This window comes from Drosophila santomea, chromosome 3R, assembly GCF_016746245.2.
Source record: "Drosophila santomea strain STO CAGO 1482 chromosome 3R, Prin_Dsan_1.1, whole genome shotgun sequence".
Taxonomy (NCBI): Eukaryota; Metazoa; Arthropoda; class Insecta; order Diptera; family Drosophilidae; genus Drosophila; species Drosophila santomea.
In genome coordinates, this window is record NC_053019.2 from 10,071,402 (window position 1) to 10,098,332 (window position 26,931).

At 46.1% G+C, this 26,931-nt stretch overlaps 4 protein-coding genes across 12 annotated transcripts; 3 read left to right on the forward strand and 1 right to left on the reverse strand.

The window, feature by feature from the left end:
* Nucleotides 1-42: 42 nt before the first annotated feature.
* On the forward strand, nucleotides 43-789 carry LOC120454485 (UPF0691 protein C9orf116 homolog). The gene is made up of 2 exons (XM_039639827.2): nucleotides 43-305; nucleotides 376-789. Exons 1-2 carry the CDS (start codon nucleotides 167-169, stop codon nucleotides 579-581), a joined length of 345 nt encoding a protein of 114 aa, XP_039495761.1. The 5' UTR covers nucleotides 43-166; the 3' UTR covers nucleotides 582-789.
* Nucleotides 790-800: 11 nt separating this feature from the next.
* On the forward strand, nucleotides 801-21,505 carry LOC120454482 (microtubule-associated protein futsch). 9 transcript variants are annotated; one of them, XM_039639822.1, is made up of 11 exons: nucleotides 801-954; nucleotides 1,010-1,350; nucleotides 9,343-9,722; nucleotides 10,029-10,154; nucleotides 10,217-10,336; nucleotides 10,418-10,809; nucleotides 11,624-11,824; nucleotides 11,882-18,422; nucleotides 18,495-18,578; nucleotides 18,644-19,123; nucleotides 21,143-21,505. In XM_039639822.1, the coding sequence occupies exons 1-11, from the start codon at nucleotides 923-925 to the stop codon at nucleotides 21,290-21,292; spliced, it is 8,847 nt and encodes a 2,948-aa protein (XP_039495756.1). In that variant the 5' UTR covers nucleotides 801-922; the 3' UTR covers nucleotides 21,293-21,505. The 9 variants fall into 9 exon arrangements, with proteins under 9 accessions (XP_039495756.1, XP_039495755.1, XP_039495750.1 ...); XM_039639821.1 differs by having other exon boundaries at nucleotides 11,882-18,578; XM_039639816.1 differs by having other exon boundaries at nucleotides 18,492-18,578; nucleotides 18,644-21,281.
* Nucleotides 21,506-21,757: 252 nt separating this feature from the next.
* On the forward strand, nucleotides 21,758-25,428 carry LOC120452823 (glycine dehydrogenase (decarboxylating), mitochondrial). Its single transcript, XM_039637228.1, has 6 exons — nucleotides 21,758-21,978; nucleotides 22,132-22,210; nucleotides 22,424-22,950; nucleotides 23,066-23,799; nucleotides 23,858-25,187; nucleotides 25,249-25,428. Exons 1-6 carry the CDS (start codon nucleotides 21,802-21,804, stop codon nucleotides 25,357-25,359), a joined length of 2,958 nt encoding a protein of 985 aa, XP_039493162.1. The 5' UTR covers nucleotides 21,758-21,801; the 3' UTR covers nucleotides 25,360-25,428.
* Nucleotides 25,429-25,532: 104 nt separating this feature from the next.
* Nucleotides 25,533-26,739, reverse strand: LOC120452824 (NAD-dependent protein deacetylase Sirt6). Its single transcript, XM_039637229.2, has one exon. It carries the CDS (start codon nucleotides 26,627-26,629, stop codon nucleotides 25,652-25,654), a length of 978 nt encoding a protein of 325 aa, XP_039493163.1. The 5' UTR covers nucleotides 26,630-26,739; the 3' UTR covers nucleotides 25,533-25,651.
* Between the last annotated feature and the right edge of the window lie 192 nt (nucleotides 26,740-26,931).

The window sequence follows — 26,931 nt, forward strand, 5'->3', positions numbered from 1 at the left end:
TATGTGGTACTTTCCCACCCGGCCGCCTGTCAAAATTCAAACATAGCAACCTCTTTGGCACTTGTCCCGTTGGTTCAATAGCATTAGGCATTATAGGTTATTTGAGCCCCACATAAGCAGACGTCGCTTTAAACAATTACAAATTTTCAACAGTAAAAAGGAGAAAATGTGCGAACAGTACTGTGACAAGTTTGAGACCTTCAATCCGGAGATCGAGTTTGCCAAGTTTCAAAAACGCAAGCCCGTCGTAAGGACTGCCCAACTCTATGAGAATTTGCACAAGCGTGAGGACATCAAGTGTCCCTGTGAGTGAAAGGTTTCTAATTTTCGCAGGCATACTATAATTTTAAAATGTTGTATATATTTTCTGAGCAGACAGCTTCAAAGGTTATGGCGTGGAAACGGATGCCAACACAATGTACCGCACCTGCAACTCCGAGTATGGTTACTATGCACCCAATGCCTATACCATTCCGAAGCGCTTCTATCCGTTGCCCCAGAGTTTCTCCAATGAAGTCGTGCGTTTCGGCATGTATCGCAATTTCTCCCTGAACACGCATATTGATCGTACCTTCTACTAGGCCACAAAACACGATGGCCCTATATTATTTTAAACTTCATACACAATTTTACGATTTCTTATGAAATTTTAAATTTTATTTTGGCCATCAAGTACTACAACATTATTCGAAACCCCTACCTTATTAAGCAACCTTGCGCAAATCCATCAACAAATTTAAAACTGTAAAACGGCATAAAAATAAATAGCATTTCAAAAGAGTACCCGAACTTCACTTTGATTATTATGTTAATTTAAGTTCTTTAGTTTGCTTTTTGTAAAAAAAAGAAAAAAATAAAAAATTCCCAAGCAACTCAAGTCCAATGCAATCATTAAAATTAAAAGTAAACCATCAACTGTAGCATGCTATCTCCCTATAAAGACAACAAAATGAGGTGAGTGATATTAGCATAATACTGATAGCTGCAATTTGGGCATATCATTATCCAGTGAAACCAAGAAGCTACTCGATGCATTGCTATGCGATATCTACGGCAGGCAAGAGCAGTTGGCCAAGCGAATGAGGCGCTGTTGCCGGAATCCTGTCCTCAAACGATCCCCCAAAAAGAAGAAGGGACAACTAGCTCAATTGGCCAGCGGCATGGTCGGTAATCGGTCCACCCTGGAGCGTCTGGATGTGCGCAAGCTCATCGATGTGTGCGCCATCCTGAAGGTCGAGATCCTTATGCTGGGCTATCTGCTGGAGCGGGTTCTCGTGGCCAGGGATCGTCTGCAGCGGCATCAGGAGGTCCTGTGCGAGTTTGTCACTGCCGTGCTCGTCGTGGAGAGTGGTGAGTTTTGGGCTATAGATTCCTGAGCATAGAAGCCAACTTAAATAGGTTAGTGGAACTTACCAAAATAGTCATAACATAAATTTAACCAATTTCAAATATTAAGGAATTTGAAAAACCCCTTTGGCCATTTCTGTGAAAATTGTGTTCTTTCAATCATTTATTCAATGCTTCCAAAGCCTAAAGTGCCACTGTTCTTTGCTAAGTTGTATTACTTCTTGCAAACCTCTAGGCTGAAATACTTCTTAGCGACTGTACTATATCGCTTTTCTGAGTGCACCAAATGTCAAAGTGTGCGTGTGGGTGGGAGGGGGCGTGCCAGTGCGCAGGCTCCCCACTGACAGCTGGAGGCTCGATTCTGGCCTGAGTCTTGGCCACCGCCGTCAGTCAAGTGCGGAACTCTCAGCTGTGTGGATCGTGAAGTGCGGAATCGGAAAAGCGGAAGCCCAAACGCTCACGGCTGAACGCTGAAAAAAGCATCGCTAGCGTCACGCATCGTGCATGTATGTGTGTGTTTGTGTTTGCATTTATTGAATGAACTTTGTTGTGTCCTGTGGCCGTTTGCTGGTGTGCGTGCGTGTGTGAGAGTTGTGGGCAGGTGAAGTGGGTGTGTGTGTGTGGGTGTGCTTCGAGAGGAGGAGGCTGACTTGATGACGACACAGAGCAGCATTGAGACTGTCTGACGGGCCACACTCACACACATCGACGCACAACCACACACATGTAAAGCCCGAACTTGTGTGCGTGAGGGTGCATGTGTGTGCGTGTGCACAAGCGGTTTGATACAACAAACGTGGAAGACTGGCCTCCACAAGAATTTTTGCCTGCCTGCCTGTCTTATCTATGTTTTTATATCACTCCCGTCTCTGTCACTTCTCTGCACCCCTCTCTCTCTCTTTTTATACAAGTGTGGGTGTGTGGGTGTGTGTGTAAGTGTGTTACCCTTGATACTCGTCGACCGAAATACCAATGGTAGCTAGAAAACAAGGGCCATAAAAACAAGAGCGCGTGTAAAAGTAGCGTGCGTTTATTTATTTATTATTTAACTTATTCCAAGGTGGAAAACCGTTTTCTAACTGAATTCCAAGAAGTAGCATCAGCGTGCGTAATGGAATAACACGTTGTTATCGATCGGCTGAGCCTAGGAAAATGCAATTAAGAGCTGCACTCGCCCAAAAGCATGCAATTGAAAATTTCATTAAATCCGGAGCGCCCATTTTAATGCGCTTTCCTGGTTCATTTCCCGTTTGCCGTGCAGCTTGGGGTATTGGTAATATACCCGAAAACCCCCGCTTGTGTTCCCCGACTGCCACAAGAACACACTCAGACACACACACATGAGGTGATGCCTCTTTTGGCCATGGCTGATATGGCCAGCTATTGTTGCTGCCATTGTTGCTGCAGTGCACGAGTGTGATTCATGTCACGCTCTCACACTCGACCAGCGAAAAGGCTTACGAACTGGTTTTTGTTTGGCAAAAAGGAAAAATAGTTGATTGTGGATTGCATAACTACAAAGAATGCCCCACAAAAAAATAAAAGTTGAAGGCCATGCCGCTTTAATCCACGTATATCTGGGCCAAACCATTCACATCCATCATGCAGCAGTTGAGCAACTTTGATGGGTGAAAAATTGCTACATAACAGAAATGTTAGGGGAAGTTCAAAGGAACTTGGAAAGTCAATTCGTAATTAATAGCCAAAGCAAAACAACCGCCGTTTGTGCCAGGCGTTCATAGCAAGCCTCTTGTTTGCTTCCTTTATTAAATCCACGTGGCTTCAAGCTCTGCTCACCTTTTTCTCTCAGAAACACGAAAAGCCGCCACAACGTCTTGGCCACAATCCTTAGTATTAGGCTTATTAGGCTCATTAAAAGCAGCTCGTGCAAACGAGTACATTTAAATGGCATGAAATTTTAAACACGAGTTCCGGCTCAAAGGTAATTACTTGGCTAGAACGGGGCAGCCAGGGCAAACGTAACAACGAAAGTGGGTCAAGTCAGTGGCCAGTAAGACGTGGAATCGATGAGTGCACCACTACGCCTAGTGGTGTACAATGGCATGGCTGCAGTGCAAAAAATAAATAGTGGCTTAATAAAGTCGGTTAAAAAGCTAACACTAATGTGCTTTTCCCATTTGATGTGCAAAGTGTAAGTCTAATGCAAACTTAAATGATTCCAAGTATGTGGACTCATACCTAAGATAGATACGAACATCAAGGAAACATTTTTCCGAGTGTTATATTAAGACACTGCTCAGTGTCCGCTTTATCCACACATTTTCCCCCAAGTCAGCAGTCACCTGGCCAGCTTTTGGGAACTGGGTCTGCAGTTGCTTAGTTGTCAAGGTTTTCCTTCGTTTTTTTTTGCATTTCTTTTTTTTGTGCAACAACTGTGTGTGTGAGTTGAACGCTTTTTGAGCTCCTCTGTGGGGCGAAAAAATAGTTTTCAATGACATTTGAGTCACGGCGATTTGTGCCTGTGTGTGTGTCAGTCAGAGTCTTTGCCAAATTATGTAACTTCAGCATGCTACAAATACCTATGCAAATAGTAGCTCTACAATCCAATACGTATTTATAGATGTGCATGCCTAAGTGTAAGTGTCTATATGTGTATTCATGTAAATCTTGTGTAAATAATACAATAGGCCACAGCAACAACTACAGCTACTACTACTACTACAACAACAACAACAACAACAACAAGAACAACGTTAAGCAAAAATGTAAAACCATAAATAGAGAATCCCCACAACAACAAAAACTACTACTACTACTACTAACTGCGGCAGCAACAACAAAGAGCCGCTGCGAGCAGTGGCAGAAATCATAGCATACCGTCAGGCGCACGTTAACTTAACATGGGTAACTATGCCAAGCCGCACCAGACCAGCTAACCACACTCATTCTCTCTGCGTTTCTCTGTACGTGTGTGTGTGTACATATACATATTCAATAATTAATTAACATACCTCTCAAGTCTTTTTAACTGTCGATCGATGTCTTTTCCTTTGTGTGTTTATTTTAGCGCGCCTCAATGCCAAACTAATCGACTTTCTATGCCTTCGATCTTTTGCTCGTTTTGATACAAAGTCTTAACTCTCGCTCTCTTTCTCTATCTCTCTTTTTACCTTATTTGTTTGACAACGTTTTAAAACGAACCAAATAACAACGACAAGGTAATTTATGCAAAAGAAGTTCACAAGTAAAGCTGCTGCATATGTCATTCCATGTTCGTTGGGCGCACTTTCGCTAGGGCGGACCTCTATAAGCCAGAGATGTTATAAAATGTTATAAATTTCGACGACTACATTTGAAATAATATTTAACCTATTTATAACCATATTTGGCGTAATTCAATTATCTGTTAGCGTTCTGTATTTACTATGAATTATATTGAATTCGATTAAATTCCATTCACCAATTGATATTATGTACAAAAAGATTTTGTATAAAGCATTCTTAATATATACACTACATTCCTTTATTAATGTAAATATTAAATTTAACTGAGGTCCGCTCTAAAGCACACATACTAACACACCGCACATCCACACAGTCAGGCATACATACACAAAATTTGTACTCACGGTAAACGCGCACAATTCTAATTTTGGCGGCCGCTTGTAATTAACATTTGCATTTTTCGTAGGGCAAGGGCTGTTCCCTTCGCTGGCATAAATTTCCATTATTTTCCCATAGAGCCGAGTTGGAGGCGTTCGACCCCATTTAACCCACATATATTTATCCACCCCGGGCAGTGCACACATAATTTGAATTTTTCACATCCCCTTTATGATTTTAAGCTTAGTCCCTATACAGGATAGTTGAATTTTTGCGAAAATCCCATAACACCTCTATCACGTATACATACATCTGTTGCATGTTGGCCAAGTTGTTGCTGTTGCCCTTTCTTCCGGCTTTTGCCCACCCATTTCAACAATCATTTTACACTCTGCTGATTTCGCTTGTACTCGTATGTGTTTGCCGAGTTTCCTGTTGTTGGTCTTTGATTTTTTTCTCAATTCCACCAGCACCTCTCACATTTTCCCATCAAATCGTAATTACTGCGTCGCAGTTCACACTTTACACCGACGGAGCAGTTGGTTTATGACGCCCACCACCGCGTTTATGGCGATGCAAAGTGACACGAGCTGCTGTGTGGGCGGTTGAAGGATCCTGTGGAGCTTGGACATGTGCACACACGTGTGCCAATTTCGCGGGGTTTCAGAAATCCGAGCCGAAGTTGAGCGGATGATGGGGCAATCATCAGGAGATATAGAAAAATATTCATGTAAATAAGAATTCTTGTTAATTTTATTAGATAGTTTATATATATTTTTAAAAAGCGGAAAGAATGTACTGGCAACAATAAAATGTAGCATGTTCAAGGATAATTGAAAGGGATTCATGGGCAGGGATTCTGAAGAATAAGCTCAAAGGACTGCACCAACTTGTACATTTAAACACCATCTTGATTGGGTACAAAGTCAGTCGTTTTCTTACAAGTTTTGAAGTAAATCCAAGCAGAAGCTGGCCTGTCACAGGCAAGAGTCCCTTATCAAACTTATGTAGCTTTCAAAAGCAGATGCAAAAATTGAGAGAAGAATAAAAATTGTGCTTGCTTTTGGCAGGACACAATGTTCACTTAAGTTTTGAGAGGAGGGCTTATTGGAATTGACAGGCATTTTCAGTCCGCGTGATGCAAATTGATTGCTATCCCCTTGCACGGGCGGGCCCACGTGGCGTATGAGTAATGCTTCTTTTTTTGGGAGGGTTACTCGTAAATATAATCAAAGTTAAATAGAGGACAACTCGCGTCATGGCAGCGATAACTGCAGTGGCAGCAGAAGCAACAAAGCAACAAAAAGTGCTCCTCGGGGAGTCATTATGTAAGTTGCCATCAAAAGCAGGATTTACCCTTCGCAATTTTCCTCTATTTTCCCTTAGTTATCCCCATGATTTGCCCCGCTCCCTTTTGCATAATCGTCCGCTGAAGTGCTTTTGTCTGGGACCGCGTGATAAGGGCGATTTGCAATCACTAAGCCGATAATCATTTGGGTTAAGCATTGCAATAGTTTAATGAACCAGCGAGGATTAAATTTATCATCCAGTTGGCCATAGACTGGGGAATTCATTAGCAGCCTCACGCCCGAATTGACACTAATGTCTGCGAACGTGCCTGCGCATCCGAGTCACCCATAAAAGACCCTGCCCAACTGCATCGCAGATTGGGCCAGAGGAAAGTGGCCACAGACACACACTCACTGGCACTCTTTCCTCTGCCGTGGACCACCAGTTTTGGGGCCATGCAGTCCCCAGGGATAAATGCGGTTTAAGTACGCAGCTTTGGCTGCTGAATGCGGGCATGGACATTACATAAAGTGAAGTAAGTCCCTTTTGAGCTGCTCAAGGGGAAGCGGAATTTAAGGCAGGTCTTAAAGCGGCGTACTAAAAATGTTTTACGGTAGTATACGGTTATAGCCACACTGAGGTAAAATTTTAAACCCCTTCCTCTTATCGTTGTCAAGATTTACATCCTTTATTTTGATCATTTGAATTTGTATATGCTCCTTTAAAGAGAATATATCTTCTTTAACTCTTTCCCTTAAGCACTTGGCCATTTTTCTTTAGCTTGAAATATGTTTTCTATGAAAGTAATATATATTTTTATGTGACCGCCATAGCCGTAAAGTATCCGCTGTTCTTTCATTACTTATTTACCTATATAAATAGCTGACAGGACGAATATTCTCTCGGCTCATTAAACCAACTGTCATGCTTTACGTGTTTTTATGGTTGAGTACACAAAACACACACATTACAAATACACACACTCAATACACATAAGAAAAACACAAGACGCATGTGACTCTGGCCAAAGTTTAGTTTTGGTCAGGGCCAAAAACGCTCGGGCCAGAATGTGGGCTAACTATCGCAGCCTTGACAAACACTCGTAGATCCTAGATGTCCTTGGGCAGGCGCATTTAAAATAATTACACTCACTTGCACACAATAAAGAACGGCTCCTCATTGTCAGTCGCACATAAATCTTCCATTTTCCATGGAAAAATGCACTTGAAAGGAACAAGAATATATGAGCCCCCATGGCGGGCAGTCCATCCTCTGGCCATAAAGAATAAAGAATGTTTTTACGTCCGGCGCCTAATTGGTGCGAAGTTAGGGACCCCATTACATAAGAGTCGGCGCAATTAGTATTTCATTAGCCAGGGTCGGGGTCTCATACTCCATTGGATGCTGGTCCTCCGGCTAGAGAGGACCTTCGCTGCTCCTGCCAGGACTCTCTTCAATTTGCTGGGAGTAAACAAGCCAATGATTGTTCAGCTTTAACTTTGGTTAACGGCCATTACCAACTGCCTTTTCATTATACAAATGCCTTTCTGCGAAGGAGTAAACATTTCAGCTTGAACATACTTACATACGGAATGTGTGGATTTGCATTAGCGTGTAAACAAGCGATGGAAAGGAAAAATTCCCGGCAATCATGCCGCCAGTTACAGTACAGCATGGCTAAGTAGAATTTTCTTCAATCAAACTAGATCAGATAAACACCATGTCCACAGACTCTTTTTAATAATGCATGTTAAAAAAGGAATGATACAAAATAGAAATGCTACAATATATGTATGTTGCCAAATTGATAGCTGAACTTAGAGAAGTACGACTGTAAAAGTAATCCAAAATGGCCTTTGAGATAGCGAATTATTTTTGCAAAAATGTGTAGTACGAGTATCTTTCTTGAGGCTCTATTTTAATGGATTCCCCGCATTCTTAGCTGTCTGCTTTCAACGCAAACAATAAGACCAATTTCCCGAGAATTTCCTTAAAACCGGAAATGTTATTTCCACACATTCCATTCCCTTTTTATTTCCCAACAGAAGCTTTGATGGAAGCCCGGGAAAACTTTTACGATTTTAATTTCAAATTTGGCTCACGTTCCCATTTGATAAGCTGGCAAACGCAGAGCAGATGTAAAAATAAAGCGAAAATCAAATTATCAGCGATTGCCCAAAGCTGGGGCCATATTTTCTCCAGAAAACATATCGATTTTAGGAGCGAAGCTCAAACCTAAGCCAATCTACGTACCGCCGAATGCAATCAGAATTTATGCTGCTTAGGGCCAGCGAAAGACATCATATATTTTTTATTAACTTGACCTTTAGGTCTGAGCATGTGGGTGGCTTATGTGGAGGTCAGGGAATGCCTGTCGGCAGCTGTCTGCAGCCTAGAAGCCGATAAAGTTGAGCCACGAGGATATTGTTCGCATGTCGGGGTGTCAGCATCGCAGCGAGGATCTCGCAGGAGGGCTAACTTTGTATGCTTTACATGGAATGCCATGCCAGGACACACATGTATCCCACATGTAGCCCACACATCCTCATGTTCGCATCCTCGCAACGCACACACATTCTTGTCAAGTGAAATAAATGTCATGGTCAATTTAACACAAAGACAGACACTCGTGTTCTTCTCTGTGGCACGCTTCTCAATGGAGTGTTTTTCGTCCTTTTGACTTGGCTTTGCTTTCATTTTTTACGCCCCGCCACTGATGATTCCTCCCAAGGATGTGCCACAAATCGCCACAAAACCGTGCCACAACTGCATGCCGCATCCTAGTCGCTCGCATAAGTTGGTTCGCTCATCGACATTCTCGCCACCATTCGGATCAGAGCACTTGATTGATTAAGTGTCTATATGCTATATAAATACTTAAATATAAATATATTTTGTATTCTTTCTTCTTCTCTCCTTTGCGCGCTCTTAAAACGTATATTTGGTGCCAACAACCAACTCTGTATTTTAATATTACGAAATATCTCTATAAATGTAAAGTTTGCATACTGCACGGATATTGTAAGTGCTAAGGATCCAGCCGCCAAGAGCCCAGAATCCTATTTTGAATAGACAACCATATCCTTTTCCCGTCCGCCGCACCAAAGTATGCTATATACGATTTTTGCTTAACTTTTGCAGACGATGCACAGCCTAAAATGCGTTTTAGCCTCTCACCACCGCCGCAGAAAGCCATTACCAGCGCCCGCCTAACCTCGCCCACTAAGAACAGCCTTAGCAGCAGCACCACCACCACCAACACCACCAGGAGCACCACCCTCACCACCCCCGGCAGCAACAATAGAAGCCCCAGCAGCACCAAAACCACAATGCTGACCCGCAATGGCGGAGGCCACGGGACCAGCCCCACCGCCTCCGGATCCGGCCACGCCCCATCCGCCTCAGCCTCAGCCTCCGCCGCTGCCGACGATGAAGCCACCTCGGATTACAACCAGTGGCTGCATGCCATGAAACTGGTGGCCCGCCTGCCCGGAGGCACTCCACCCGAGTTCCGACGCAAGGTGAGATTTCATCTGGTTGGTTTCTCTTATTTGGACACCATAAGGTCACAGGATATGGGGGATATTTATTTTATTTATTATTAATCACTACATTCCTTCTAAACTACATATGAAATATGGGTTGAACAAACATACAGCCTTCAAAGAGTGTTTCCCATTTTACTCAGCTTAGGTTACTAGTTTTAAAATCAATGTACTATATATCCTATTGATTTTAAACGGCTTCAAGGGATAGTTTACGCTCAAGTTTTATTTATATTTTATTTTAAAGACATATCGCATTTTTCGTTTGATTATTCTTTACAGTTGTGGCTCTCGCTGGCGGACAAGTACCTCAAGTCAAAGAACGTGGACTGGGCGCAGCAGCGGGAGAAGTGCTTCTGCGAGGAGTGGCGCGAGGATGACGAGGAGCTGGGCATACAAATCGTCAAGGTGAGTTCCAGTCACGGACAGGTGGTCCTTCAGGGAATCATTAATGTCTCGTCTCCGTTTAGGATCTGCATCGCACTGGCTCGAATCTGTGCACCGGTCCCGCGGGCTCCATAAACCAGGCCAAGCTGAAGCGCATCCTTCTGGGCTATGCGCGTTACAACCCCGAGGTGGGCTATTGCCAGGTGAGTGCTCCTTGAAGGATCTTTGTCTGCTGTGTGTGCACTTCACAAATATAAAACAAAACCACCGTGCTTCTGGCACAGGGCTTCAACATGCTGGGCGCCCTCATACTGCAAGTGATGGACAAGGAGGAGGAGGAGTCCATGAAGGTCATGATCTACCTGGTGGAGGGCGTTCTGCCCACGGGCTACTTCTACGGCTCGATGGGCGGCCTGCAGGCGGACATGGGCGTCTTCAGGGAGCTGATGCAGACGCGACTGCCACGATTGGCGAAGCACCTGCAACGCCTCCAGGGACCCGTGGAGAATGCCTTCGAACCGCCGCTAACCAACGTCTTCACCATGCAGTGGTTCCTCACCATGTTCTGCACCTGCCTGCCCATGTCCTGTGTGCTGCGCGTCTGGGACCTGGTGCTCATCGAGGGCAGTGATGTCCTGCTTCGCACCGCCCTCGTCCTTTGGAGTCTGCTTGAAGAGTGAGTTCTTAAATGCCATCACCCAGTTTTAATTAATATTAGGATATGAATACCCAACATTTCCTTGGGCACTAAAACTTGTTACTTTCCCAATTTTAAAGAACTGAGTTAAAAACCCATCTGGAATGCATTAAGAGAAATAGCAAGGTTTTTTCAATGTAATTGAGTGCAAAACTACGTTTATATCAGTGTGCCACCCAGTCTGCATAGAATGTTTTGGTTGGGTTGCTTTTTAGTGGGTGGTTGGCCAAACAATCGCCGCAGTGCAAGGCGAGAATTTGTGTCAAGGTTGCTGGAATTTTGGCATGGGTTTTTCTTGGTTGCCAAATGCAATTTAGCAATTCCGCTCGGTCTTTACCCACCAGGAATTTCATGTTCAGACGTTGTGGAACTTTTTATGGTTTTGTGGGAAACAAGTTTCTGACTTTTTTTAGCCAAGTTATACCGAAAATACCAATCGTAAATATTGAAATTTTGCCGAAAATCGATTTTCTGTTTTTTTGCGAATATTATTAACAGGATTTTGAACACAGCATTCGAAATAAGGGTCCAAATATGGAATGTCATAACTCGTTGAGTTCGTAATTAAATTTCCAATCGAACTGTGTTCAAAAATGGAGATTCTATTTTTTTCACATTTTTTACACAACATTGAACTATGCTAAATACAAGCTAGAAAGGGGTTTCACGGGAGGAGGCCAAGGTCATGATTTGAATTGGAAAATTGAAAGAATAAGCTGTTGAATAATTTTTGTTTGAAGTTTAGGTGATAGCTAAAAATAGCATGTGGTTTCTTATTTGTTTTACATTTCAGACGTGTCATCAGTGTTCGATCTGCTGATGAGTTCTATGGCAAGATGGGATCCTATTCCAGTGAACTCCTCAATGGCCACCTTGTGGACTCAAATGGTCTCATTGAGCGTGTGGTGAAGCTAGGACCCATTGCGGATTTGCGACAACTGCGGGATAAGCACCTCTACAACATTGCCCCACTGCGTCACAAACAGGGATTGCAGTGAGTATTACAAAATATAAATTAATCCACAAATATAATAGCTCTCAAATGATGTAGGCTCTACTACGACGAGGAGGACACCCATTCGGATGAGGAGCGCTTGGCGGTGGCAACTGTATTCGGCTTGAATTGGGGCAGACGTGGATCTGTGGGTCCAGCGGCGGCGGGAAAGCAGCAGGTGGAGCAGAAGGATCGCCTCGCTTTGGATATATCCCTGCTCAAGAAGCAGTACGATAGGCTGCGCGAGCGCCAGAAGCAGGCCCATGTCATCCTGACCACCGCCTGTTCCACCGCAGCCCGTCAAGGATCGGGTCCAGCGAGCAGCTCCCAGTCGTCGGTTCCGGTGAATCAGTTACTTCTCGGTCGCCCTGCCATTGTGACCAACAAGGGAAAGCGGGTTGGAGCACCACTGGGCGCCATTCCACCTGCTCGAAAGCCCTCCCTTCCCGCTGTCCTCCACACCAAGCCAACTGCAGAGAAACAGCTGCGAAGGGGAGAGACTCTGCTCTGGAGGGACACCGATCCGAGCCGAAGACGTCGAGATAGTCTCACCTGGAAGGAGATCAAAGCAGATCGAGCTGCCATGATGCGAGAGGGAGCTGATGTGAGCTCCGTGAGAACGCAGAAGCTTCGCACGCGATTCGGAAAGAGCGACAGCTCCTCCTACAGCGAGGACAGTGATGGAGAGCAGGAGACTGGGGCAGGAGGAGGAGGAGGTTCCAGCACGGACACCAGCCTCTGTGATGACGACGACCCAAAGTCCACGGAGAAGAGTCCCAAGCAGAAGGCCAAGCTAGCACGCAAGCTTAAGGAGCAGAAGCAACTGGCCGGATCCAGGGACACGAGTTTGGAGCGACAGAGACCCAAGTCTTGGGCTCCAAGCAGCCGTGAGATACCCTTCATGCTAATGGGCACGGATAGTGGTGACGAGAAGGAGGAGAAGGCTACAAAAGAGGAGGCGGATAGTCGAGATCAAGCGGAGGATAGTGCCACGGAGAGCGGTCATTTCGAATTTGACAGGGAACTGCATTTGGTCAGCTCCAAGATAGAGCCACTGAAACTTCCTTACGACTCCGAATTCCCAGACATGCCTTCCGTTAGTCCCATACCGACGCCTCGAGAAAAGAGTGAAGCTGAAGAGGATTTGCTGGATGAGCGAAAGGCCTTCGATGTGAGCGATGTTGGGGTGACAAATCAGTACTTCGAGAGGGTTAACAGCGTGGAGCGGCCCAATCGTCTGGAATTGTCCTACTCGCTCAACGAGGAAGAGACGGATACTAATGCCATTTACCTAGAGGAGAGGGAAAAGGTTGAGGGGCATAGTGGTGATAGGGAATATAATTCCCTACCCCGTTTCTATCCAAGCGGGGACGATGATGGTGTACAGGGTGATGGCAAGGTGCCACAGATTCGGGACGACAACATTCCAGGCGAGAACAAGGACGACTACAAAGAACTCCTGAGCATGACGATAGACGAAAATACTGGTTACAAGCCACCACCTCCCACAGCCAGCACATTGAGTAATGCCAGCCGAAAGAGAAGAGATCCTCGCCGTAAAACCCTGACTCGCTCATCGACCATTGAAATCGAGGAACGCTATCAGGCTCTGGAGCGCAGGATCAGCCAGGATCAGCCAAGTGGAGATCGGCAATCCAAGTACATTCCCAGCACAGCAGCTCTAGAGGAGCGGTTCAATACCCTTGAAAAGCAACTGAGTGCCGAAAAGCAACGCAAGGAGCAGACCGATATGGAGGCTGACCATCCAATTAAATCCGAGCGAATTCCCTCCACCGCCGACCTGGAATCACGCTTCAATTCCCTAACAAAGCAAATGAGTTCCAGCGAATCTAGTTCCAAAACTCCCATCGATCTCAAGGACGAGGACCGGCCCAGTGGGAGCAGCTCCAAGAAGCAGAAGGATAGCGAAAAAACCAGCAAGCTGCACCAAGCCGAGGAACCTGAATCGAATACAAAGGAAACTAACGAAGAAACAGAAACCAGCGATAGCCAAGAAACTGAAAGTGCTGAAAAGAAAGCGGAGCAACCACGCCTCAAGAAACTTCCATCAACTGCAGAGCTGGAAGATCGTTTTAATGCCTTAGAGCGCAAAATGAGTGTCCAGAAGAGCAGCCCATCCAAGAACAAGAAAGAGCCACCCGATGAAGGAGAATCGAAGTCTACAAAGGAGCCAGAGGAACCAGAGAAGTCCGAGAAGGAAATTGAGAAGTCTTCGGACTCTCAACCACCCATTGCTACAAAGAATCCCGAAGACAGTGATCAGAAATTACCTGAAACTAAGGAGACAACTCCATCACCAACTAAAAAAGAAGATCAGAAAGTGAAGGATAAGTCCCCAAAAAGTGAGGAGAGTGTTGAAAAAGAAACCTCTGAGTCAAAAGAGGATTCACAAGAATTGGAAACTTCTACAACTAAAAAGGTGGAAGCCAATCGAAAGCTTAGCTTAGAAAAAGGTAATAACACAGTAAAAGAAGAAAGGGAAGAAGCTCCTGAGAAAACCAATAAAGAAGCTGCTAAAACCAAAAACGAAAATGACTCGTTAAAAAAAAGTGATTCTCAAAAGAAAGAAGCCACTAAGACTTCGGTTCCTCAAACTGATTCTGATTTGAAACGTGCTTCTAAAGAAAACTCAACTACTAAAGACGTGGAACTAGAAAAGACTCCTCGAAAATCTCCACCCTCCACGGAGGAATTAGAAAAACGTTTTAATGCCTTGGAAAAACAGATGAGTACCACCAACCTAGAAACAACTAAAGAACCGGATCAAACTAAATCAGCAACCAAAACACAACCTTCGAGTGCTGAAGAAAAGACTCAGAAATCCATGAAATCTTTTGACGACAAGATCAAAGAAGTTAATGTGGCTATCGAAAAGGAGCAGAAGAGAGTTGAGGTGGAAGATCAAGCTGAAGAGAAGCACAAAAACGTTGAAGAAGGTGGCAGAGTGGTCAACAACAAATTGGAAACCCCAAAAGCCAAAGAAGAGGGTTCTCAGCAACCAGAAGAGAGTCAGCAAAAGGGTAAGAACCAGCGAAGAGCTTCTGAGCCACCGTCAACGGAGGATCTCGAAAAGCGTTATGAAACCTTGAAGCGTCGCATGAGTAGCAAGAATCAGTTCAGCGAAACCGTGGACGAAGCTCTCGAGCGGATCCAGCAGGAGGTAATCTCCGAGTCGGTGGAGGAAAAGAAGCCACCACCATCGACTGAGGATCTGGAGAGTCGCTTCGAGGCACTGCAGGGGGATAAGAAAAACGTGGAATCCAAAGTGGCCGAAACCAAGCACGTAGATGTGGCCATTGAGGCGCATATTCCATCGCCACCTCCGCCGCCACCACCACCAAAGGAACGTCCTGTCCTGGCCGAACCGGTTCTCCACCAGCAACAGGATCTGATCGAGGAGCTGCAGAGCAAGATGCGTGGCCAATCACCCGGCGAGGAGAACCTGAAGCCCAGCGAGATAAATCCGCAGAGGAGGCAGCGAAAGCTACTGCAACGACCCACGCCCATGGGCGATGAGACCTCGGAAGCACCTGCAAACACGGCTTACTACAGAGCGGCAAGCCACGAACAATGGCAGCAGCGCATGGTGCGTCGGTTCTCTGATTTACCCTCCCGGGCCGATCTGGAGAACCGATTGCAGTTCCTGGAGAGGCAACTCTACAAGAAGTTCTACAAGCAGCGCTGTGCAAGTGATTCCGAAGTTGCATCGAGGGTCAAACTTCCGCCCGAGGACCAGCCGAGCACCTCTCGGCAGGCCAAGGAACTGGAAGCCGAAGGACAGCTGGAGCAGCGTGTCCTGGCATTGGAGAAGCAGCTGAGCGAGAACAGTCTCAAGTTGCTGGAAGCGATGAGGGAGCGCCAACGGTCAGCAGATGACAGTGGCTCCCCCAGGCGACTGAGCACGGAGACAATCGACGCCACGGGCAAGGAGCTTGTTAGATACACCCAGAACATTGGTGAGCTGGAGGAAGTCGACGCCCACAAGCCCATCAACATAAGCATCAACATCAAGATGATGGTCAACAAAGACAGTGAGTCCAAGCAGCCCAAGGCCGAGTCCAAGCCCACAACAGAAGATCTGACGCGTCGCCTGGAGCAATTGGAGCAGCAACTGTTGGAGGAACGGGCCAAGAATGGCTCGATCCCACCAGAAAATGAAGTGCTTGAGGAGAGGCCAGAAAAACTCGAGGAAAAGGATTCCTGCAAAAAGCAGGAGAAGAACTGCCACAATCAACATGTCAAAGGTGATGAGGTCGAGAAAGCAGAAGTGCCTGTTGAGAGAAAAATTGAACCTGCAGCGGCTAAGGAGACCAAAACCCTTGAAAATGAAGAGAAAGCTCAAGCTCGAGCCAAAGATGTGGATACTCAAAAATCTGTAAAGGGCCAGAGTGCAGTGGATGATAAAAAATCTAGTAATCAGAATACAGTGGATGATAAAAAATCTGTTAAGGGCCAGAATGTAGTGGATGATAAAAAATCGGTTAATGATCAGAATGTAGTGGTTGACAAAAAAGCAGAAAGTTTGGATAAAAAAGAATCTCCTGCTAAGGGAAAATCTGAAGATGACATTAAACAGAAGTCAGAGGCCACCAAAGCTGAAGTCGCTAAAGAAACATCCATCCAAGGGAAACCTTCCGAAACTAAGTTGGAAAAACGCATAACCAAAGACCCCGTTCCTAAGGAAGCTTCAACTAAAGAGCTTTCCCACAAAAAGGATAATCTTAAAAGTGAGGAACCCAAATGCAAAGAAAAGGAAGCGACCAAAACTGAAACAAATAAATCAAAGGAAACCTCTTCAGGTGAGGTCTCCACTAAAGAAAGCAAAGTATCAAGCAAACAACTGCCAGAAAAAAAAGAAACAATCAAAGACTCTGCTTCCAAAGAACTGCCCGAAAAAATGGTAATCAATTCGACAGATGTAGGACCCATGGATCCCAACGGCAAAACAGTGGTACTGTTAATGGACAACGAACACAGAGCTTCGAAAGTGCGCAGATTGACCAGGGCCAACACGGAGGAACTGGAGGATCTTTTCCAGGCCTTGGAGAAACAGCTCAATGATCGAAATCTTGTCAAATCCGAAGATGGTCGACTGATACGAGTAGATCCCAAGCCAAGCGCTGAGCAAGAGGAGCAGACTCAGGCTATCTCTGATCTCACCAAAGAAATCGAGGATTTTACCAGCGCCAAACCTGAGGAGGAGAACCCGAAGGAGGCGACAAAAGAAGACAAGTCGGAGCCCGAAGAGCCGGAGGACTTCGACTGGGGACCCAACACTGTGAAACACCACTTGAAACGCAAAACAGTCTACCTGCCGTCCACCAAAGAGCTGGAGTCGCGCTTCCGCTCCTTGGAACGCCAGATAAAACTGCTTGAGGATGTGGAAAAGATCGATGTGGAGCAGCGATTGAATGAAATCGAGCGTAAAATTAAACTGCAGTACTCGCTATCCCACGAAAAGGATTTGAACAAGTACTTGGAACTGTGTGAGGGTAAGGGACTGGATGATGATGAACCATTGCCTGTGGAAACTCCAACGAAGGCGGAGGAAACTACTGCAACTAGAGATCGTTCTCGTAGTCCTGGTCGCAAAGCGGTGGCTATGAAATCTCCATATACTTCGCCATCGCGGAAGGCCACCATTAAAACTCCACATACTTCTCCCACCCGGAAGCCAATCATCAAATCTCCCTATACATCTCCTTCCCGAAAGTCTGCCAAATCCCCGTATACGTCGCCTTCCAGGAATCGACAGAGATCACCTTCTCCCACTCGATCGCCGGAAAGGAAGTCGAAGCGAAGTCCCTACACTTCACCAGCCCGTCGCAAGCCGCATCCGAACGATCTGCCCATATCAGATGACTTGGAGTACAAGTATCGAGTACTGGATTTGGTTAGATCCAAATCCAAGGAGAACTTGGCCAAGCGAATGAACGATCCCAACAGAAAACCGGCCATTCATCCCCTGGAAATGATTCTTAGTCCCAGTCCGGACACAGATGCGATACCTACAACCGGAGAACTAGAGCACAGAATACGTGTCCTGGACGAGAAGCTCAAGTCGCCAGCCAAAACCCGATCAAAGTCGCGCTCTCGATCGCCAACCATCGAAGACATAAAACGCCAGAAGATGAGAGATGAGCAAAAGCCCAGGACTCCGGTCCACAATCTAGAGAGGATTGTCAGTTCGCCTGGTCGACCAGAACCACCCACTGCCGAAGAGCTCGAGGAGCGCATACGCATCCTGGAGCAGGAGCATAAGTTTGACTTTAAGACCCAGAAGGACTACAAGGCATTCAATCAAAAGCTCAAGGACGTAATCTCACCTTCGCTCTCCTTCGACGAATTCCGGGCAGCCAAGTCACGTGAGCAAAGTCCCCGCCGCCATGGCCCCACTACGCCCAAGTCTGCTCTGCGTCGCGATGATTTCGATGAGGGCTACTGTGGCGGTGCCCACACGACCACCCACTACCGCCCCACCAGCCCCAAGGTCATTCGGTTCCGGGACGAGGACGAGGATGAGGACCAGTTTGAGGAAGCACCCAGACCGAAGTCGCGTCAGACCAGCGATCGAATGGTGGGCAGCACTCATGACGTTTTGGATTGTTTGGAGGAGAATACTAAAATCCTTCAACGTATTCTTAAGAAGACTCTTGCAGATCAACCATCGGCCACTCGCAGTTACGCCAGCAGCTCGGAGGGTCTGGATGCCCTGGGTAGTCGTCTAATGAGGGTAAGTGCGGCTCATTGAAGCACATACGAGTATATCACAATAAACTATTTAACCATATTTTCTAGGAAACCTCTCCGATTACCCGAACCGGAACCCATACGGGCGTACCACTGCGAACGGGGGAGAACATCAACGACCGCCTGAGCTCGATCAAGAACTCCATCAAATCGATCGACACGCTGTGCGAGGAGAAGCCGTACCAGAAGGAGAAGTGCCAGCGGTACATAGACTCACTCTTCACGGACTCACTGCACTTTGCCAGCAAGAAGAGCTCCCTGGAGGATCTCAGTCTCAGCCGCAGTCTAAGTCGCAGCGAGAGCCGGGGTAGGAGCATTCACCGAACTGGAGAATATGCACCTTCGATAAGGGTGACCTCCGAACACCGATCTTTGGGCTCGGCGGACTCGCGAAGGAGTCCCTTGGGCAACCGGGACACGAGTCCCGTGCACCACAGATCGCATAGGGATGTCAGCCGGGAGCTGTCCCCGCGACGGAGACGCTTGGAGGAGGAGGATGAGGAGCGTAAGGATCGGGAGAGCAGTAGGGTAAGACGTGATAACTTGTTGCCAAATTATTTTGCTGATAATCGTAGCGAACTAAGTAGCGGGAGTAGTTTAACCGGGTTTAACCACAAAGTAGATAGACAACTAGAAGAGACGTGCGCCAAGTATGCGGACGATCGACGCTCGGCCTGTCGCACACCGTTGAGCCACCCGTACGAGTCCCGCACCACAGCCACACGCCACAGCCACAGCCACAGCCACACAGATCCAGTCCAGATCCCAGCCAACCCAGCAGGATCCGCCACTGCAACAGATAGTTTCCCCCGGCCAGTGTCGCCATATCGCCAGCCGTACGATCCCTACCATCGGTCCCCTGGTGGTGCCGGTGGCACACCCCTCTATCAGCCCGGCAAGCTGGAGATCCGGCACACCACCGTCACCTCGACCTTCTACGATCGGTTCCTCACTGAGAAGCAGATCGAGCGGCAGACCCACTCCCGGCCGCCCAGTCGTTCTCCAGTGGTCTCACCCTCGGTGCCAGCCAAGAGCTACGTGGATTTGAGCAGCACCACCTCAGCCATATCCAGCACCACCGCCACTAGCACCACCGCCTCCTCATTCATGTCCAGCAGCTATGCGGGCCCCTCCTTTTCGCTGCCCTCGGCCAGCAACTATTCCTATTTGAATCCGGGTTCGGGTTCGGGTTCGGGTTCAGTTTCGGGTTCGGGCATTTCCTCCATTTCGCCGCGCGCCAGTTGCTCGGATCTCCGCTCCACCACCAGTGGCCCCACATCCACCAGTACCACCTCCGCAACCACCTCTTCCTATGTACCCTACAATTTCACCAGCTCTTTCACATCTCGCTTGAGCGATCCCATTACCACTTCCACTGCGAGTGCAATGAGCACTAGTTCCCTTACCCATTCCACGGGCGTCTACAATCCCATGATGTCCTTCACGCTGAGGGAACCACTGGCCAGCAGTTCCCTGGGTGCTGCAAGTGCGTCCACATTGCTACCGTTTCAGTTCAACAGAACCTTCACCTCCAACTTCGACAAGGAACAAAACAAACAATAGAGGGATGCACATCAATCGTTAACCAAAGGTTGTCCATACACATTATAAAGCCCCCGCTGAGGATTCAAAACATTGATATATTCCCAGAAATCAAGCTCAAAACTTTAGCACTGAGAGAAAAATCTGTCTAAAAACATTTCAATTATTCTCCTAAAGTTCATTTATGAGGATTTTTTAATTTTGTGTGCTTCCAAAGATATCAAATAATCTAGAATATTCTTAAAGTTAAAAGGTTGCCACTTTCTCAACTATTCATGTACCAAGTTTGCTGATTTTAGTTAGGTTTTTATCTCAGTCAGCCTAACTTTCACTAAGCAATATAAATATAGTAACTATAAATAACAATTAAATACCTAAACACATATATATATAGATATATATCTACAAATATATACATACCTTGCAAATCGGATATTTATTCTTCAAGCAACTCTTGCACCAAACCATTTTGGCTTCTTGCAACTTACCTCATCTACATTGACAGCACCAGCAACTCAACTATTCATAACTTAGCAAAGATTTTTATACAATATATATATCTACGTATATAAAAAGATACAAATTATAGCTATCGAAACTGTAACCAAATGCGAAGAGAAGGGCAAGATGTTAATCCAATTTTTTTCAGCGTTAACCAAAAGTTTAGCTCTAATTCCTTTAACAACTTTGACTTTAGAACACTCAATTAAACTTAAACTTTTCCTTAACATGAACTAATCAATTTACATGGTTTACACTAGTCAACAAATACCCAAGAAACCAATATATACACACACACTTTGAAACGGTGTAAAACTGAAGGTGCATTTTGGGCCGAGTTAGTCGAGGATGCTAAACCTAATGATTATTCAATTACGTTAACTGACTGACACAAGCCGTTAAATTAGTTTACCAACATTGTTAAATACACACGCAGCCATATATGTACCTATACCAACTGAACGATATATATTGTATTTAATTACATACACATACCGATTGCAGTTGTTGAATTTCAATTATGCAAAAGACACGATAACGACTATGAATAATAAGCAAGAAAAGGCAAACCCGAATGCAAACGGATGTAGAAACCATTATCACTCGCGGCTGAGGAGTCGAAAGTTGATCAAAACGATTAGGAAAATTTTATGACAAGTATTTCGATTCGAAATCGCCAAGATTCCAGGATACGGATACTACCAGATGCAATTGTTACGTAGGCAAAATGACGATAACGGCTTCAGTTTATATAAGCATAAATTAAATATTAACTATTGTTCTCTTGTATTTTGTCCCCCAATTTTGTTGTAATGCTTTTCTTGTTATTAAGACACGTTTGTAAGCCATTTATGTTATTGTTTGAAAACAAACACAATCTAATTAATTGGTATACAAAAAAAAAGTAGTAAGAATATTTTTATTACAAATTGTTGAAGAGTTTTAAGTTTTGAAATAAAATGAAAATATTTAAAATCGCATTCGACTTTGTATTTGGGTGGGTTAAATATTTCTATCAATCGGAGAGAACAACTGATAAGCCGAGATGATCGGTACCCTCGCCTTATCATCTCAAGTGGAAAAATCTTTCCAGCCACAAATCAGTCATCTATTGAAATCCGCGAGGAGTGGACGTGCCTTAAGTAATTCGACTAAACCATACCATGCAGCGATTTTTGGGAAGGAGCAGCCAAAGCCTACTGCTGAGATGTGGTCATCGCTATCTGGCCACCACTCCGGCGGAGGAGGTCATATTTCCCACCAAATCCGATTTTCCCAGCCGTCACATCGGACCTCGCAAGACGGATGTGGTGGCCATGTTGGATACTTTGGGCTTCAAGGTAGGAAGGTCACCAAAAAGCTTTGGTCAGATCAGATTCCTTCTCAGATGAAAGTTATAAAAGTGGTTAAAATACAAGTGAATAAAATAAAAGTATTTAGAAAGAACTCCCAGACTTTGATCGAACCAAGTTTAATTTTTACCTCCATTTTAGTCCCTGGCAGAGCTCACGGAAAAAGCTGTGCCCCAGAGCATTCAACTGAAGAGGGAACTCGACCTGGACAAACCCCTGAGTAAGTAGCGCTACCTTTTAATCCCAAAATAGCTGAACTACAAGGCAGTAAGGCAATGGACCCCCTGGCGTGTTCGCAGGCGCTGATAAGTGTGGTTGGGTGATAAGCCCGGTTCAGCGGGGTCTCTCCGTGTTATCAGTGTTTTGAGTGTCCCCACGCTTGATCTTCGATTTTTCGTCTGCGTCTGGCTGACAACAATTTTCCATTCTGCAGATGAGCACGAGCTAATCCGCCGCATACGCGACATATCGCTAAAGAATCAGCTGTGGCGCTCCTACATCGGAATGGGTTACCACAACTGCCATGTGCCGCACACCATTATCCGGAATATGTTCGAGAATCCGGGTTGGACCACACAGTACACCCCATACCAGCCGGAAATCGCCCAGGGCCGCTTGGAGTCGCTGCTGAACTACCAGACCCTGGTGTCCGACCTCACCGGCTTGGATGTGGCCAATGCCTCGCTCCTGGACGAGGGAACCGCTGCGGCCGAGGCCTTGTGCCTGGCCACCAGGCACAACAAGCGCAAGAAACTTTACCTCTCCAACAGGGTACATCCCCAGACTCTGTCCGTGGTCAAGACGCGAGCAGAAGCCTTGGAGCTGGAAATTGTGGTGGGTCCTATTGAACAGGCGGATCTGCCCAGTCGCGAATTGGCTGGCATTCTGCTCCAGTATCCAGATACTTATGGCGATGTCAAGGACTTCGAGGATATCGCTGCTCTGGCAAAGAAAAATGGGGTAAGCTGAATAATATTTATTTATTAATAAGAAACCCTTTTAAATACAATTAAGAATCATATCGGCAAACTTGGACTTGAACTTGACTATAACATGCTCTCTTGTTTTCACTTAGACCCTCGTAGTGGTGGCGACCGATTTGCTGTCGCTAACCCTCCTGCGTCCTCCGGCGGAATTCGGAGCGGACATTGCCGTGGGAACCTCCCAGCGGTTGGGAGTTCCTCTGGGATACGGTGGCCCCCATGCCGGATTTTTCGCCTGCAAGCAGAGCTTGGTGCGGCTCATGCCGGGAAGGATGATTGGCGTGACCAGGGATATGGACGGAAACGATGCCTATCGCCTAGCGCTTCAAACCAGGGAGCAGCATATCCGGCGGGATAAGGCTACCAGTAACATTTGCACGGCACAGGCTCTGCTGGCCAACATGTCGGCCATGTACGCCATTTACCACGGTCCGGAGGGTCTGAAGGCCATGGCCAATCGCATCCACCACTTCACGTTGACCCTTCAAACGGGACTCCTGGGCGCGGGTCACGAAGTGATCAACAAGAATTTCTTCGACACACTACACATTAGACTGGGTGGAGGTCAATCTCTGGAGGATCTCAAGGAGCGTGCCGAGCACAAGCGCATTAATCTCCGATATCTTGAGGATGAAACTGTTGGCGTGGCCCTTGATGAAACGGTCAGTGTGGCGGATGTGGACGATCTGCTGTGGGTCTTTAAGGCAGAGGCAACTGTGGAGCACATTCTGGCGCGTAAAGATGTCCTTAAGAACTCGATCGAGAACTCCAAGTTCCTGCGTACTTCGCCCTATCTGCAGCACCCTATTTTCCAGAGCTATCACAGGTAAGAGATTAATAAACTCCAAAAATCATCCAACTTTAGAGCCCTTTCTTCCGCACAGCGAATCCCGCATGGTGCGCTACATGAAGAAGCTGGAGAACAAGGACATCTCCCTGGTGCACTCGATGATCCCCTTGGGCTCCTGCACCATGAAGCTGAACTCCACCACCGAGATGATGCCCTGTTCCTTCCGCCACTTCACCGACATCCATCCCTTCGCGCCGGTGGAACAAGCCAAGGGATTCCATCAGATGTTCAAGGAACTGGAGCACGACCTATGCGAGATTACAGGATACGACAACATCTCCTTCCAGCCCAACTCGGGAGCCCAAGGAGAGTATGCCGGACTGAGAGCCATCAGGAGTTACCATGAACACCGAAATGAAGGTCACCGAAACATTTGTCTGATTCCAATTTCGGCCCACGGCACAAATCCAGCTTCTGCACAAATGGCGGGAATGAAGGTGGAGCCAATTAGGATTTTGTCCAATGGTTCCATCGACATGGCACACCTAAGAGCGAAAGCAGAGGAGCACGCCCACGAGTTATCCTGCCTGATGATTACCTATCCATCGACAATGGGCGTATTCGAGGAAACGGTCGCCGATATTTGCACCCTGATCCACAAGCATGGCGGACAGGTGTACCTGGATGGAGCCAATATGAATGCCCAGGTTGGGCTGTGTCGGCCTGGAGATTATGGCAGCGATGTGTCGCATCTCAACCTGCACAAGACCTTCTGCATTCCGCATGGCGGAGGTGGTCCCGGAATGGGTCCCATCGGCGTGAAAGCCCATTTGGCACCCTACCTTCCAGGACATCCGGTTGTCAGTCCGTTGAGCAGCGAGGAGCACAGCTTCGGCGTGGTATCCGCCGCTCCCTTCGGAAGCTCTGCCATTTTGCCCATATCCTGGTCGTACATTAAGCTCATGGGCAGTAGGGGCTTGAAGAGAGCCACCCAGGTGGCCATACTCAATGCGAACTACATGTCCAAGAGGTTGGAGCAGCACTACAAGACTCTCTACAAGGCACCCAACTCGCAGCTGGTTGCGCATGAGTTCATTTTGGATATACGCGACCTGAAGAAATCGGCCAATATCGAGGCAGTGGATGTGGCCAAGCGACTCATGGATTACGGCTTCCATGCTCCAACTATGTCTTGGCCCGTCGCTGGAACCCTGATGATCGAGCCCACTGAATCGGAGGATAAGGAGGAGTTGGATAGGTTCTGCGATGCCATGATATCCATTCGAAAGGAGATTGCCGAGATCGAGGCGGGTCGCATGGACAAGGCAGTCAATCCACTGAAGATGTCTCCTCACACTCAAGCTCAGGTGATCTCCGATAAGTGGGATCGACCATATACTCGGGAGCAGGCTGCCTTCCCAGCTGTAAGTCCATTGTCTTATTTAATAGTTATTTTACATAACTATATTTCAATGTTTGTTACAGATCTTCGTTAAACCAGATGCCAAGATCTGGCCCACTGTGGGCAGGATTGATGATGCCTATGGTGACAAGCACCTTGTGTGCACCTGCCCACCCATTTTGCCTGACTTATAAGGCACTTTAGTTTTAAGACCAATATTCCATTTTTATTAAACTACTTTTTAAATAAATCCCTTTAAAGTATCTTTTGTATAAGAAAGTTCTTTATTTTTCTTATTTAATTAAATGATAACCTATTCGTGACTGTAAATGTACTTCTGGTACACTTAGCAATCATTTAAGCACCATATTATATAAAAACAAATTAAAATTAACTTATAAAATACCGCAAAGTTCGCGTGTTAAATGCATTTTGTGTCTAACGAATTGTTTAGATTTTAACTTCTATAAACTATACGCTAAAGACTTACTTGTACTTGGTTTTCTTAGCTTTGGATTCAATTTTGGAATCTTTTACATATTTTCTATACTCTCTGTGAAAGGAATTTACATTGCTTGTGGGTATGGTCCACTCCAATGGCTTGGACTGCTTGGTAGGATCGGATGCCTCCGAATATTCGGGTATCTCAACACCCAATAGTTTACAAACCTTGGACAAAACCACATCCACATAGCTGGATACGATTAGGTTAGCCTTTTTGTCATGTTTCGTGGGCTGCAGATTACAAATGACAAATTTTCCACCCCGTTTTAGATTTTTTAAAGGCAGATCTCCGCTGGGTACGATCTGCAAAGTGGTTCCAAGCGCAATATTTAGGTCAGCGATGGTGGAGTGCATCAATCCCATTTCGAGGTCGTTTTCGGGCAGATCATGTTCCCAGTCCAGAACGTTATCGTATAGGATTCCCGATCTGCAGCTACGACCCTTGCTGTCCATTGAAGACTTGCAGGCACGCTGCAGGCTCTTTTGACCCACTGTTTCCACGGCAGATGGGCTCACAAATTGGCGTCTGCACTTCTTACACTGTTCGATGTAAATGTTGCCGTGCAGCTCGGAAAGATATTTCCGATCCAGTCCGGATTTCAAGTGGAGCCCATCAATATTCTGCGAGATTACATACTGCACATAGCCACTTTCAATCAGAGCTATGATGGCCATGTGGGTTTTAGTGGGTCTGGCTTCATCGAAGGAGACATTGAAGTCCGGCTTCTCGCCCTTCTCCTCCAGCGTCCAAACGCCCTTGGGTCCGCGGAAATCCGGAATCCCTGCCGACGTGCTGATCCCAGCCCCTGTGTGGAGGACAACGTGACCGGATTTCTTGATCAAATCAACCAGCTCCTGGCACTTTTCGGCCACAATCTCATCGCTGTCGAAACTCTCTGGTGCTCCCAGGATTCCCTTGTTGTCGTAGGCTGACAATCCATCCGCGTAGTTGCAGCTCATGGTTTGGTATAGGTTTTATCTTCCTTAAAAGCTTAAATTATAGCTCTTTGACACTAATTTGTTTATATTTTGTACGGGTGAGGAGTCCATCGAGAATTCATTGTTTATAATATGACCGTATCCTCAACGCTGCAAAATACTTTCGACCGCGCCAAATTACACCACACACTACAAGAAAAGTATATATAAAATAAGTTTTGTAGTTTGCTTAAAATTAAAAAAAAAATCATTAAAAACATTAATCACTGTTATATTAAGTATGTTTGCCTAAGGACGTTTTAGCTTTCTTTAGCCTTCAACTT